This window comes from Macaca mulatta, chromosome 15 (genome assembly GCF_049350105.2).
Source record: "Macaca mulatta isolate MMU2019108-1 chromosome 15, T2T-MMU8v2.0, whole genome shotgun sequence".
Taxonomy (NCBI): Eukaryota; Metazoa; Chordata; class Mammalia; order Primates; family Cercopithecidae; genus Macaca; species Macaca mulatta.
Window position 1 is genome coordinate 37,228,100 of NC_133420.1, and position 16,157 is coordinate 37,244,256.

At 38.8% G+C, this 16,157-nt stretch overlaps 1 protein-coding gene across 7 annotated transcripts in view; it reads left to right on the plus strand.

The window, feature by feature from the left end:
* C5 (complement C5) overlaps positions 1–15,847 on the plus strand; it is a 122,737-nt gene extending 106,890 nt beyond the window's left edge. For 6 of the 7 annotated variants that reach the window (XR_013405625.1, XR_013405624.1, XM_077968181.1 and 3 more), the window contains 8 exons: positions 3,311–3,413; positions 4,106–4,180; positions 4,297–4,402; positions 5,500–5,583; positions 6,721–6,810; positions 9,713–9,796; positions 14,612–14,750; positions 15,312–15,847. Coding sequence is in view for 4 of the 7 variants with exons in the window: in XM_077968181.1 (XP_077824307.1) it covers positions 3,311–3,413; positions 4,106–4,180; positions 4,297–4,402; positions 5,500–5,583; positions 6,721–6,810; positions 9,713–9,796; positions 14,612–14,750; positions 15,312–15,441 (811 nt within the window). In the remaining 3 variants the exon portion in view is untranslated. Of the gene's footprint in view, positions 1–3,310; positions 3,414–4,105; positions 4,181–4,296; positions 4,403–5,499; positions 5,584–6,720; positions 6,811–9,712; positions 9,797–14,611; positions 14,872–15,237 lie in introns of all 7 variants that reach the window. The other variant, XR_013405623.1, reaches the window with a different exon arrangement.
* The last annotated feature ends 310 nt before the right edge of the window (positions 15,848–16,157 follow it).

Genomic DNA, 16,157 nt, shown 5'->3' on the forward strand with positions numbered 1-16,157 from the left:
CCAGCTAATTTTTTTATTTTTAGTAGAGATGGGGTTTCACCATGTTGGCCAGGCTGGTCTCGAACTCCTGACCTCATGTGATCTGCCCACCTCAGCCTCCCAAAGTGTTGGGATTACAAGCCTAAACCACCATGCTCAGCCTAAACCACCCTTTCAATCAGTGTAATCTAAGACCACGAATCCCAAGGAAAAGCACATTGTTTCTCCCTGCCTCCCTCCCAGCTGTTTCCCAGCCTTCTCTATCTCCCAAGCCCAATCGCTTCCTAGGATTCCTTCACTATTCAGTCCTATTTCCTTCCTCATCAGCATTTCTTCCTTCCAGCACTTCCTACTTCCTTCTGTGGCCAGTCCCTGCTCTCTGTTCCCACTCAAACATCTTTCCTCATTCCCTAACTTCTTTCCAGTAAGGTCACCTTTCCCAGGCAGCTTCTTTCCTCCTGAATGCCATTCCTACCCTTGGACACCTACCAGCTGGGGAGGAGCATGATCACAGTTACCTTTAAATTTGTAACAGTTGTCAAAGGGAAGTGTAAGCAAACTTCTGGGCAGAGCTCGAATCAGTGTCTGGGACCCTACAGGGAGGCATCTGTACTTGCCGTAAAGAAGAGCTCTCTGATAGGGTGAGACACCTGTGGGATAGCCTCTGCCAGTAAGAACTCCAGTGACCTTCAGGACATCAGCTTACTTCTCCGATCCTCTTCTATGAAGCAAAGATATTGCACTACTTTATCTCAAGTTTTCTGCCGGTTCTAATTGTCCACAATTCTGCCGTACAGAAAAAGGCTGTTATCAAAAGCTCGTTCATTTGACTTCATTGGCAGGAGGCCTAATTCCAGATTATCAATATACAAAAGAAAGCAAGGAGAAATGCAATCTTGAATAGTCTATCCTTTGGTTTTTACAAATTGGGGACAAAATGTTCCAGAAAGGCGGGTGGAATATGCTTTTGGCTCTGTTGACACTGAAGTTAGGTTGGGTAAATTCCAAAAGGAGCTGTGTAGTACTTATTCATGTAAGAATTTCTTTGCCTTCAAATATTCTCTCTCCTGATTAAAAAATGCCAGCATGAAGTTTCTGTGTTCAGAGGGTCTCTTTCGTGTATTTACCTTTTTACAACCTCTCTGTTGTATTCCTAAGAAAAGAAAAACAGGATTTCATTTCCCTCGCAACAAAATGCCTTTGGGGAAGATTGCTGGTTTTGGCAGCAGGCAAAGGGCTTCTTGAAAGGAGGATTTCTGTTCCACCATTGAAACAGTCTCCATGGCAACCAGTCATCAAGGCTCCAGCAACCTTTTCATAGACACTCTCCACTCGGGAGGCCCTTTTCCATCCTGCTGACAAAGTGTTTGCATCTGTGAGCAAGAGTTCTCTGCTTCTACCCATCCAATTAGCGAGATGTTCAGATGTCACATTAGAGTTCCAAATGTTTTATATTCTGTTCTAAATTGTCAATTTGGTGGAGAATAGGGTTAAATTTTTATGAGTCAGATATTTTAGAATACTTTTCATTATTGTGGCAAATATTACATCTATAACTTCTATTAGGGACTGCTTTTATTTATTTATTTATTTATTTTTGAGGCAGAGTCTTGCTCTGTTGCCCAGGCTGGAGTGCAATTGTGCGATCTCAGCTCACTGCAACCTCTGCCTCCCAGCCTCAAGCGATTCTCGTGCCTCAGCCTCTTAAGTAGCTGGGATTACAGGTGTGCGCTACCACACCCAGCTAATTTTTGTATTTTTAGTAAAGAAAAGGTTTCACCATGTTGGCCAGGCTGGTCTCGAACTGCTGGCCTCAACTGATCCGCCTCAGCCTCTCAAAGTGCCGGGATGACAGGTGTGAGCCACTGCGCCCAGCTGGGATTGCGTTATATATGCTCCATGAGGTGTCATTGAGGAAAAGATATGCCCTGACCCCTCACTAACTTGCATAGTGTCTCCTCTTCCACCAACATTCATACCTGTAGGTGAGATAAATTCATTTTCCCCCATTATGAAGCTGTCTTTTAACTTCTTCCTTTAATCCTGTCTGCTCTCCCAAGCTTCACTCTCAAACATCCAGCTGCCTCTCAAGCATCTTGAGGTGAGGCTGGAACCTGAAATCAAGTTTTGCAGAACCACACTCCCTCTGTCTCTGCCCCAGCCTCAGCCAGCCTGTCTCTTTTATGTCTTCTAACATCTCTTAATGGTAGCTGTAAGCCTCTGCCACCCAAAACCGAAGCCTGGGAATTATAAAGATAAATTTAAAATACAAGCTTATACTTCTTCACAGTTAGTTTTACAAATAAGAAAATGATCTTAGAAGGGGGAAATGATTTGTGGGAATCTCAGAACTGGAATAAAACCCAAGTTTCCTGATTCTCCATTTCAGTATTCTTTTCTCTCTTACAAAACAAAAACAAAAACAAAACCCTCCCATTGTGCCCTTTTTGCATTTCTCCTTAACTTCCTTCCAGCAGAATTCCTACTGAAAGGATAGTCCTTGAAACATTTTCTACATAAAGTAGCTATTATGGGAAATTTAGAAAATAGAGAAAAGCATGAAAAAGAAAAGAGATAATCGCTTATAATCTCACCATCCAGAGAAAGTAGCTACTAATATTTAGTGGGTTCTTTTGTTTGTTGGTTTGTTTTTAAAGAGGGAGTCTCGCTCTGTCGCCCAGGCTCAAGCAGTTCTCCTATAGCTGGGATTGCAGGCGTGTGCTACCACGCCCGGCTAAATGTTTTTTATTTTTAGTAAAGACGGAGTTTCACCATGTTAGCCAGGCTGGTCTTGAACTCCTGACCTCAAGTGATCCGCCTGCCTCGGCCTCCCAAAGTGCTGGGATTACAGGCGTGAGCCACCATGCCTGGCCTTACTGTATTTTCTTCCAGCTTTTCCTGGACATGTTTATTGAATCTCTTTTCAACATACAACTAATTTTTTCCCTTGGAATATGCTTCATTAGAAAATAAACTAACATGAGAATCCAAAGACCTGGATTCTTCTACAGCTCTGCATGAATTAGCCATGTGACCTTGAACCAGTGCCTTACTCTCATTCTGAGTTTCCCCAGCTAGTTAGCTTGGTGTGGATGACTTCTGTGTTCCAGTAGAGTGGTTCATTGAGATTATTGATCAAGTGAGGAAAGAGAATAGATGACTCAAAGATCTCTTGCAACTCTAAAGTCAGAGATTTTAACCCATACATTGTAGAAAAGTAAATAAATGGAAACCCAAATTTAAAAATTAAGGTCCACTAAGGAACAGTGTCCTTTCTTAAAGAATCTTATTCACTTGTTTATTACATTTTCTAACCTCTTTTTTATTTTAGCTACAAGCCCAGCAAGGAAGAATCATCTTCTGGATCCTCTCATGCAGTAATGGACATCTCCTTGCCTACTGGAATCAATGCAAATGAAGAAGACTTAAAAGCTGTATGTGTTTTCTTTTAAATCATGTAAATTCTTTGTTTTCTTTTCTGAATTATTTTACAGACAATTGTACTTTCTTTCATTTTAATATACAACTTGTATAGAATCACCCAGAATATTCTCTGTTTTTTGTTTTTGTTTGTGTTTTGAGATGGATTTTCACTCTTGTTGCCCAGGCTGGAGTGCAAAGATGCGATCTTGGCTCACTACAACCCCGCCTCCCGGGTTCAAGTGATTCTCCTGCCTCAGCCTCCCGAGTAGCTGGGATTACAGGCATGCACCACCACGCCTTGCTAATTTTTTTTTTTTTTTGTAGTTTTAGTAGAGACGAGGTTTCACCATGTCAGCCAGGTTGGTCTCCAACTCCTGACGTCAGGTTTATCCACTGGCTTTGGCCTCCCAAACTGCTGGGATCACAGGCGTAAGCCACCAGGCTTGGCCAGAATATTCCTTTCAAAACATAATTAACCTAAGTTTTGATTTATCAAAGTGAAACAGAAGCATACACTAGCATGCTCTGAAAAATATGAGTTTATATGCTAATGTGTTCAGACTTTTTCAAGAAGAGGAACTGCTCTTCAGTTTCTTTGAACAACAGATCACATCCCTGTGATGTGACATCTCATCAACAGATGAATGCATTTAAACAAAAAGATAATGAAATGAAATTCAAGCTTCTCTCTTTTCCCCCTTAGCTTGTGGAAGGGGTGGATCAGCTATTCACTGATTACCAAATAAAAGATGGACATGTTATTCTGCAACTGAATTCGGTAAGCTCCACCTCCAACCATTTTTCCTTTACTATTACTATTCAAAATATACAGGCTAAAAGATTATAAATACCGTCTCTCCGTAATTTCCTTAAATCCTTGAATTTGTTAAACAGATCCCCTCCAGTGATTTCCTTTGTGTACGATTCCGGATTTTTGAACTCTTTGAAGTTGGGTTTCTTAGTCCTGCCACTTTCACAGTGTATGAATACCACAGACCAGGTAATCAACTCCATGCTAACATTTCTTCAGAAGAATACTTTGTATTCTTTACAGAACATTTAGAAATCCACTAGAGTCCTGTAAATTTTATGTATTGCCTCTCTTAGAGACCACTCTTCATAAAAGTCCCAATTTGAACATTCAAACTACTGTATACAAAATATTGTACATAAACTTCTTCTTGACATTGAGCAGACCATTTTACCTCAGTCCTCAGTTTCTTCATTTTTTAAAATAAATGGATCGTAGTGCCTCCAACTTCAATATTCTTTGCCTCAGGTTTATCTATGGTGTTCACAGATAAATCATCTCTCTCCTTTTGAGAGAAACCAACTCAATTTTCCCAGAACAACTTCTAGCCCATCTATATTCTTGTTAACTTTGCAGATAGCTCTGTTATAGCAGCTGTCAGATTGCATTCAATTATTTGTATGTCTTTCTCATCAACTCCAGGGTGTTTTCATTCTTGTGTCCCTAGTATCTAATGCAGTGTCAAGTATAGAATGTGAACTCAATAAATATTTATGAATGAGTGATACCACATTTGACTACTCCACTTTTGAGAATGTTATGTGATTGGAGAGCTTATTGGTTCACAAGACAGATGACTCCACCTTGGGCAGTTCTACTTGTTAGAAAATTCTTAAAGTGAACCAAAACTCTGACACCCATTCATTCTAGTTTTATATTCTGAAATCACATAGAACATACATAGTCCCTCTTCTCCTTGAGATAGATATATAGAGTTACATAGCTATATGCTTTTCTTCCCTTGTCCACCCTAAACAATTCCAACTCTTTCAAAAGATCCTCATGCAACATAATTTATTTTCCTGTTACTTATAGAAGCATAAAATATTTTATTTCTGAGAAACGAGTGTTTTAAGCACAGAACTAAGCTAAAAAGGGGAGCTCTTTCTGAGGGTAGGGGAGCCCTTCCCAGGACAGCCAATTTATAATTTCACCTCCCTGGGCCTTAACTATAAAAAGAAGGATTTAGAATAAGCAATCTCTGAGGCTCCATGTAAGAGACTCGCCAATTAGTACCTGTGTTGTTCTTCAAACCACTTCTGTTAACCACGCTTTCGTTGCCACAGATAAACAGTGTACCATGTTTTATAGCACTTCCAATATCAAAATTCAGAAAGTCTGTGAAGGAGCCACGTGCAAGTGTATAGAAGGTAAACTTTATTTAACATATTTAGGCTGCATGCTTATTTAAAGCAGTCCTTCATAACCTGAGGTTAATCTGGGGGACACTGGTAAACTGTTCTTTCTCAGAAGTAGAAATGCTATCTCAGCTAATTGAAAGCTAATGATTCCTGAGCATTGTAAAACTACGTTTTCACAGTTCCTGAACAACCTGATAGTTCATGCTGTACAGAGGCAGGGAAACACTATCGAGATGGTTGTTGGATATTATAGGGACAACATGATGTGAAATTTTACTTTCACCTAGTCTTTTTAACATACAGGACCAGAGGCTCAGGACTGAACCACTAGCTTCTGTTTCTTTTCTATTTTACTTCCCAGTTAATGGAATTCTATTTATTGTCCAGTTCCATTTAGTCTTTCGTAAATTGAAGAAAGCCTTCTTGGCCAAGGAAAAGATCCAGAACTCACCAGTAATCAACAGCTGGCTCCATGAGGGGCTGAGTTAGTTTTGGTTTTTTCAAAATCCTCAATAGCTACACCTTTTCTAGGTACTTATTGTGCCATTTTATGGCTATATATCCGTCACATTATCATTCTGGGTCCTTTGAAGGACTTCTGATTATACTCAAACTGGAAAAATTTCCCCCTTTCATCAAGGGAAGCACATACATTTCTAAGGACCTGAATGTGGAGTAGCCACCCAGTCTAACAATAAGTCTTATGCCAGGGGTGTCCAGTCTTTTGGCTTCAGTGGGCCACACTGGAAGAAGAATTGTCTTGGGCCATACATAAAATACACTAACACTGACAATAGCTAATGAGCTAAAACAAAAATCACAAAAAAATCTCATAACATTTTAAGAAACTTTACGAATTTGTGTTGTGCCACATTCAAAGCTGTCCTGGGCTGTGTGCAGCCCTCGGGCCATGGGTTCAACAAGCTTGTGACTTATGCTCAAGATTTTGTTTTTTGTTTGTTTTGTTTTTGCTTTATGTAATGTTTCGCTTTATGAAAGAAAAGAAAATGGGCAGGTCTTAGAAATCTGAGATTTGTAAGGTTTTATTGGGTTGTCTCTGGGTTCATGAGAAACTGTGTTTACTCCTAGAAAGAGTGTCTACTTCTTTACATTAACCTTCGTTTTACCAATTTTCACAAAATCCAGCTGATTGTGGGCAAATGCAGAAAGAATTGGATCTGACAATCTCTGCAGAGACTAGAAAACAAACAGCATGTAACCCAGAGATTGCATATGGTGAGTTCAAAAGTTCAATATAGCTCCTTTAAGCATGAAATTTTATGAAAACGTGTTCAGTTAGAAAGATCAAAAACTTTACATAGTGATTATATGGATACAACATTCCATGTGATCCCCTGAAGGAAAATGCCATTGATTTTTAGCCCTAACATGAAAAGTTTTTTATTCCCCAGCAAAGAAATGTGATTTTCATTATAAATAATAGAAGTGACATGTATACCCAGCCAAGACACTTTCCTCTAATAGATCTTTTTCAATTACGGGCACTAAAACATAGTCAAAGGGAACTTTTGAGAAGCCACAGAGGTATAAGATTTCAGTTCTGTACTCTTCCAATTGATAGACCAGAGGCAGAGGCAAAGGTGGTTTAGGGGAGTTGGTTTTTAAAAAATTTCTTCAGTGTAAAAATATAAATACCAAATAATTTTTAATATATTCAGAATTGCAATCCATGTTTGAGACATTCTCCATTTCAAAAAGCGAATCTCAATCCTTCTAGTTGTCCAGAGCTCAGAGCTAAATTAGTGTTCAAGTTCAGTTGCAGCCTTGTCTCAGTTCCTGATAAAATTAGCTCCTTTGTTTTCTATTCAGTTTTTGATGTTTACTGCTGGCATTTTTTGGAGAGAGAGAGCATATCGTACACTATCTCAAATCATTTTTTCATTTTGAAATTGGAAGGGTGGAGCCGGGCGCGGTGGCTCATGCCTGTAATACCAGCACTTTGGGAGGCCGAGGTGGGTGAATCACCTGAGGTCAGGAGTTCAAGACCAGCCTGGGGCGAACATGGCAAAACCCTGTCTCTACTAAAAACACAAAAATTAGCCAAGCATATTGGTGCGTGCCTTTAATCCCAGCTACTCAGGAGGGTGAGGCAGGAGAATCGCTTGAACCCAGGAGAAGGAGGTTGCAGTGAGCCAAGATCGTGCCACTGCATTCCAAACTGGGCAACACAGCGAGACTCTGTCTCAAAAAAAAAAACAAAAAAAGAGAAAAAAGAAAATAAAAGAAAGAAATTGGAAGGGTGTTATTTATAAATTTAAAAAATAAGTACAGCCAATTTGGTACTTTGTGTTTAGCAACAGCTTTCATAGACAGTTTCTCATTGCAATGGAAAGGGTTCTCATTCTTATGGAACGGGTCTCATAAGAACTTTATGAGGGCTGGGCACGGTGGCTCATGCCTGTAGTCCCAGCACTTTGGGAGGCTGAGGTGGGCAGATCACTTTGAGCTCACGGGTTCTAGACCAGCCTGGGCAACATGGCAAAACCCTGTCTCTTCAAAAAATACAAAAATTAGATGTGCATTGATGGCTGGTGCCTGTAGTCCTAGCTACTTGGGAGGCTGAGATAGGAGGATCACTTGAGCCTGGGAGGTGGGGAGATTGCAGTGAGCCATTGCACTCCAGACTGAGTGACAGAGTGAAACCCTGTCAAAAAAAAAAAAAAAATGTAACAGAGGATTATTACTATTTGCCAGTGAAGAAACTGAGGCTCAGGGAGATTAAATAATTTGCTCAAGGTCATGCAGAAAGCAAGTGATAGAATTGAGATGCATCCTGATCTCCAGTATTTTTTCCATTGAAGTCTACTGAATTCTCTTAATAGTAATTCAGGCAACAGAATGAGTTTTGTATGGTTAATAACATTTCTTTCCTTTGAATTTATCTTGATTTAAAAAAAAAAAAAAGAAAGCTAAAAAGCTGCCTGACTCAGTGTAGACCCAATGCAGTTTGTTAAATACATGAAGACTTGAGAATACTGTAGTGTTTTGACAAACAAAAATTCCACTAAATTATTTCTTCCCTCCATTTTAGAACTATTTTAAATCTAAAATATCAGAAATCTATTTTAACACAGAGAATAAATGCAATTTGAGTTTATTGTGTTGTTTCAAGAAAACACTTAGCTGGCTTTTTCTGGACTACATGCTATTACTGGAATAACAGAATAGAAACAAAATTAAGTAGTTCTGTCTCTCTACTCAGGCCCACATAGTAAGTACATTGCCCATGTCCATTATAAAGACTATGAATCTGAAATTCAGAACATTTTTCATGCATTTTAAGCCACTAATTTACATAGCCCCTGGTTCTGCCATGATGAGTTCACCTATCTATCTCTCGATCTGTCAATCTATAACTGGGATAGACTTAAAGACTTGAGGGATATTTAGAATGAACAAATCTTTTAGCTCTCTCATTTCAAAACAAAAAATGGAAAGATCAAAAGCAAAAATAAAATAAACCTCTCCTGAGGCCACATAGAAAGAACGGGTCCCTTCAAGCTGGTCTTTCCAGACCTGAGGTCAAGCACATTGTGCATCAAACATTGATGTCTGAATGAAGAGCAAACAGGACTGTGGGCAGCTCATGTTGGGTAGTTGCCAAGCAAGGGTGAGTGAGACAACAGAATCATCCTCAAAACCAAAGATTAAAGCCAGTGGAACTATAGGAGGAAGCAAAGCAAGGAACCAAGAAAGCTCACATGGTTGACCTGAATGAGAGATAAGGCTTCCTCTGTGGCCATGGAGAAGAGAATGAAGGGGCTCTTCAAAAGATGCCCATAGGCATGACTCCACTCATCTTAAAGGATCAGCCTCTGAACTTAACATCTAACGAAGGTTTATCTTGTTTGTTTGTTGTATGTGCTTCTGTTATTTTATTAAATATGTCTCTTGTTCTAATCAGCCTGTTTTTTTAACATTGGCCAGGGCTAATGATTCTAATAGATTGAGAGATTGAATCAGACTGAGGGGACTGGGGAAGGCTTCTTGGAGGAAATAAGAACTATAATAGTTCGCCATGCTTCATTTCTCGTGTTTGACAAATTCTGGCTTCTACTGGACATAGCATTAATAGTATTAAGACTGAATTGTTTCATTTTTGTTTGTCTTTTACCAGCTTATAAAGTTATCATCACATCCATCACTACAGAAAATGTTTTTGTCAAGTACAAGGCAACCCTTCTGGATATCTACAAAACTGGTGAGAATTCATTCATTCATTCATTCTTTCATTCAACAACTATTTAGTACTGACTATGTGCCAGGCATTGTATTAGATGCAGAAGATACAACGCAAATAAGACAGAGCTCCTGCCTTTTTAAAGCTTATATTCTACTTGGGGAGAAACATTTCTTAAAGATGTTCATATAAACATTTCTCACTGAATTCATTTTTCTCAAACTTCAGCAAAATGGTTTTTTTAATTTTGTAATTGTCCAATTTCTTTTTCTTTCCAACTTTTATTTTAGGTTCAGGGGATACATGTGCAAGTTTGCTACATGGGTAAATTGCATGTCGTAGGGGTTTGGTATATAGATTTTTTTTTTTTTTTTTTTTTTTTTTTTTTTTTTTGAGACGGAGTCTCGCTCTGTAGCCCAGGCTGGAGTGCAGTGGCCGGACCTCAGCTCACTGCAAGCTCCGCCTCCCGGGTTCACGCCATTCTCCGGCCTCAGCCTCCCGAGTAGCTGGGACTACAGGCGCTGCCACCTCGCCCGGCTATTTTTTGTATTTCTTAGTAGAGACGGGGTTTCACCGTGTTAGCCAGAATGGTCTCGATCTCCTGACCTCGTGATCCGCCCATCTCGGCCTCCCAAAGTGCTGGGATTACAGGCTTGAGCCACCGCGCCCGGCCTTGGTATATAGATTATTTTGTCACCCAAGTAATAAGCATAGTACCCAATAGATAATTTTTCAGTCCTCACCCTCTTCCCACCCTCTACCCTCAAGTAGGCTCTGCTGTCTAGTGTTCCCTTCTTTGTGTCCATGTGTACTCAGTGTTTAGTTCCCACTTATAAGTGAAAATATGTGATATTTGATTTTCTGTTACTGTGTTAATTCACTTAGGTTAATGGCCTCTGGCTCTGCATCCATGATGCTGGAAAGAACATGATTTCATCCTTTTGATGGCTGCATAATATTCCATGGTGTCTATGTCCCACATTTCCTTTATCCAGTCCACCACTGATGGACATTTAGGTTGATTTCATGTCTTTTCCATTATGAATAGTGCTGTGATGAACATATATGTGCATGTGTCTTCATGGAGAGATGATTTCTATTCCTTTGAGTATATGCCCAATAATTGAATTGATGGGTCAAATGGTAATTCTGTTTTAAATTCTTTGAGAGATTTCCAAACTGCTTTCCACAGTGGCTGAACTAATTTACATTCCCACCAGTGGTATATAAGCATTCTCTTTTCTCTGCAACCCTGCCAGTATCTGTTATTTTTTGACTCTTTAATTATAGCCATTCTGACTGGGTGTGAGATGGCATTTTGTAGTTTCGATTTGCAATTCTCTAGTGATTAGTGATGTTGAGCATTTTTTCATGTGCTTGTTGGCTACGTGTATGGCTTCTTTTGAGAAGTGTATATTCATGTCCTTTGCCCATTGTTTTAATAGGGTTGTTTTTTGCTTGTTGATTTAAGTTCCTTATAGATTCTGGATATTAAAAATTTATCAGATGCATAGTTTGCAAAAAATGTTCTCCCACTCTGTACATTGTCTGTTTACTCTGTTAATAGTTTATTTTGCTGTGCAGAAGCAGCTCCTTAATTAGGTCCCATTTGTCAATTTTTGTTTCTGTTGCAATTACATTTGGAGTCTTTGTCATGAAATCTTTGCCAGTGCCTATTTACAGAATGGTATTTCCTGGATTTTTTTCTAGGATTTTTATAGTTTTAAGTTTTAGATTTAAGTCTTTAATCCATCTTGAGTTGATTTTTACATATGATGAAAGGAAGGGGTCCAGTTTCATTCTTTGGCATGTGGCTAGCCAGTTATCCCAGCACCATTTATTGACTAGGGAGTCCTTCCCCCATTGCTTGTTTTTATTGATTTTGTTGAAGATCAGATGGTTGTAGGTGTGTGGCTTTATTTCTGGGTTCTCTAACCTGTTCCATTGGCCTACGTGTCTTTTTTGGTATCAGTAACATGCTGCTTTGGTTACTGTAGCCTTGTAATATAGTTAGAAGTCAGGTAGTAGGAGGCCTCCAGCTTTGTTCTTTTGCTTAGAATTCATTTGGCTATTCAAGTTCTTTCTTTGTTCCATATGAATATTAAAATGTTTTTTTCCAATTTTATGAAAAATAGAAAAATGACATTGGTATTTTGATAGGAATAGCATTAAATCTGTAAATTGCTTTGGGCAGTATGGCCATTTTAACAGTATTAATTCTTCCTCTCCATGACCATGGAATGTTTTTCCATTTGTTTGTGTCATCTCTGATTTCTTTGTGTCATCTCTGATTTCTTTGAGCAGTGTTTTGTAATTCTCATTGTAGAGATCATTCACCTCCCTAGTTAGCTGTATTCCTAGGCATTTGTGTGTGTGTGTGGCTATTGTGAATGGGATTACTTTTTTTTTTTTTTTTGAGATGAAGTTTCACTCTGTCACCCAGGCTGGAGTGCAGTGGCACGATCTTGGCTCACTGCAACCTCTGCTTCCCAGGTTCAGGTGATTCTCCTGCCTCAGCTTCCTGAGTAGCTGGCATTACAGACATGCACCACCACACTTAACTTATTTTTGTATTTTTGTGGAGATAGGGTCTTACATGTTGGCCAGGCTGGTCTTGAACTCCTGGGCTCAAGTAATCCACTCGCCTCAGACTCCTGAAATGCCGGGATTACATGTGTGAGCCATCACACCTGGCCTCATTTCAATTGATATAAATTTTGCAATAAGTAGGACTATAAAGCTAAATTGCAATAATATGTTTATACTAAATATTTTTCTCTTTTGAAATTCTATCAAATATTTTAAGTCCCAAAATGCTTGATTTCTTTTCTTCTGAGACGTGGTCCCACTATGTTGTTCAGGCTGGTCTGAAACTCCTAGGCTCAAGGGATCCTCTCTCCTCAGCCTCCCAGCTTGATTATTACTAACCATACCCTAGAATTTTAAAATCCTAGTAATATTTTTCAATTTTGTATTTGCTTTATCAACACTTTGATAATTTTTTAAATTTTTGCTATTTTGAAAGTTTCATTGTATGAAACTTATTTGTGATGTTATTTTATTTTTTCTTCATTGATGGTTGTAATTTTTTAATTTGCAGGCTAGTTGCCATTCTAATGAAATAAGTGTTTAGAACTTTGATCTTTCTACAATCCAACTTTTGAGCACCATTTTCATCCAATATTCATATTACAAGCAATAATAAGCCATTCTCTTTTTACTGAAATAACAAAGTGCTTTTCATTCCAGAAATACAAATTATTTGTTTTATTTGATACTGATTCTTGCATAGTACCAAAAGACATTTTAGACTGTTCTGAATTTTTCATAATATCAGATGATTCCCAAGCTACAGTTTTTTTTTATTAGTATCATTTCTTCTTTGTTCTCCTGTAAATCCAAAGATGCATTTTATGATATTTAAAAGGAAATGTTAAGAAACATTTGCATACTTCATCTCCTCATTCTGGGTTCATTTTTAACACTTATAAATTTTGAATTTTTATAAATATAAAAATACCACACACTACTTACAGAAGAATTGCGGCACAGTGACAATAAACCATTTAGAATCAAGGGCAAACTGTAGTTTGAGGATAATGATAAATTGGTATTTCTCCAAAGGACAGAGTGCTTATAATAGGTGAGGATACAGAAGAATAAAAGTTATTGTTGAAGCCCAGGGTAGATGCCTGTTCTCTCTTCTGAATATACTTTAAATTTTCCATGATGAGAAGTTTAAAAAATAAGGCCCCATACAGCCACACTGCTTACTATGACAGGCGCTGAAATGGCAGATAGTACTGGTAATGCTGCTCAGATATTGACATAATAGGAATCTACATCATCAGGGCAGCCTAAGAGATCAGCTTGAACTAATGAGTGTACACCGAAATTTATATTACTAATGAAAGGTTACCATTTACACAATTTCTATTATACACTATTTGCCAATTGGTTCAGAAGTTTTTCAGGACTTAACAATTAAGATGACTCTGCCAGAGCTTAATAGTTAAATATCAGCTCTGGATATATAGCGATAAATCAGACACAGTCCATGCCTTAAGAAGTTTCTAGTCTAGCTAGAAAGACAGATGTGGGACAAAACATTGCAATAGAAATTCAAGTGTAAAAGAGGTAAGGAGGAGACAGACATATATTTAAAACAAAGAGCATCCAGGAATATTTTACTGGATACTGTGAGAATTGAAGGAGACTTTTAAGATAAATGAAATTCAATAGGCCAACATGGGGAGGAATGCATTCCAGATAGGGGAATGGGCTACTTGTGAGTTCTTTGGGAATCCCAAAATTATTATCTTTGAAATTTTCCAAGTCTTTCACATTTTGTACTTTTCTACAAAGTTGACAGTTGCCAACTACCAAATAATTTTATATTTTACTATATAATGTGGAGATTAATATTGTTCAACTATAGAGAGCCTTCTTTTAATTCTGGTTCTATAAGAGTAATAATAAGTACTTACATAGCTCCTACTATGTTCCAGGCACTTTTTATATATTAACCCATTTAATTTCACAATGGTTCTACAAGGTAGGTTTTATTATCATGCCCAGTCTTCAGATGAGGGTCTAAGGCCTTATACAGATAACATAAACCATTTTCCCGGAGTCACATAGCCAGGAAGCGGCATGCTTAGAGTTTAACCCAGACAGTCTGGCTCCAGAGACTGAAGCTTTAACCACATGGATATCACTGCTCTCCACTAGCCAAGAACCTCTCAGTAGCGACGAGGAACCAGAAAGCTTGAGAGTTTATCATTGTGACATTAAAATATGAATGTTTTAACCTTACTTGACTTGCATGTCTCTCAGGGGAAGCTGTTGCTGAGAAAGACTCTGAAATCACCTTCATTAAAAAGGTAACCTGCACTAACGCTGAGCTGGTGAAAGGAAGACAGTACTTAATTATGGGGAAAGAAGCTCTCCAGATAAAATACAATTTCACTTTCAGGTAAGTCACCAATATTTTTCAGTCACTGATCTTCCCTCCAAAACTGAGTATGATTTATTCTTAAATACACTACGTGTTTCTTATGGCCCTGCTCTTAACCAACAAGCCATTTTGAACATCAGTGAAATAATATGAGTGTCAAACAGAGAATGATTTAAAACCATCGTGGCAGCTGAGGGCTTAGCTGCCTGATTAACCATCTGAGTATCTGGACCTGATGATGAATCTGAAAGTACTCACCGGACCTCCCCTAACCACCAGCTCCCTTGATAGGTTCTCAGACTGTGGTTTGTAACGAGGAAAATGTGTAAATAAGCATTGTATTCTCTGCTTTTAGAAGCTAGTCATTGAAATAGATGCCATTTCTGCCTTTAATATGGGAGCCCCAGGCAGCTTCATGTTTCCTTAAGGGTTTGTGAACCCCTCCAGAAGAGGCCGGTACAGAAGAGTTTGGTGGACAACCTGATCCCTAGGGACCTGACCACAGCTGGGCTCTTATAAAATAAATCAAATCCGGCTTTTCTGTACTGGCCACCTCACAAACGCTTTGTTTCTTGGTAGGTACATCTACCCTTTAGATTCCTTGACCTGGATTGAATACTGGCCTAGAGACACAACATGTTCATCGTGTCAAGCATTTTTAGCTAATTTAGATGAATTTGCTGAAGACATCTTTTTAAATGGATGCTAAAATTCCTGAAGTTCAGCTGCATACAGTTTGCACTTATGGACTCCTGTTGTTGAAGTTTGTTTTTTTTCTCGTTTTTTTTTCTTTAAACATTCACAGCTGGTCTTATTTGTAAAGCTCACTTTACTTAGAATTAGTGGCACTTGCTTTTATTAGAGAATGATTTTAAACGCTGTAACTTTCTGAAATAACATGGCCTTGGAGGGCATGAAGACAGATACTCCTCCAAGGTTATTGGACACCGGAAACAATAAATTAGAACACCTCCTCAAACCTACCACTTAGGAATGTTTGCTGGAGCCGAAAGAACAGTCCATTGAAATGGAGTATTACAAAAACATGGCCTTTGCTTGAAAGAAAATACCAGGGGACAGGAAACTGATCATTAAAGCCTGAGTTTGCTTTCAAACTGTGCTAAAAAGCCTGTTATTTTATGCTAGATCAGCTTCAACCACACAGGCAAATTGAGAGAGACAGAGAAAGTCAGCAGTAGGGAACCTTAACCTGGAGCAGGCTTAGCCTCAGAGCCCTCAGCACACTGAGAAGGTAGGCAAGTTTGTCTCTGCCCCCTCCCCTTCCATTGCCCTCTTCATACCCTTGAAGGGAGAGCCTCTACTCTCTTTCCCTCCCTCTCAGCACATGTTCATTTCCCCCAGGAACTTGTTCTCGCCAACAATTGCTTTACTAAAAGACAGGCCCAGTGCAGCAACCTGGTGAAA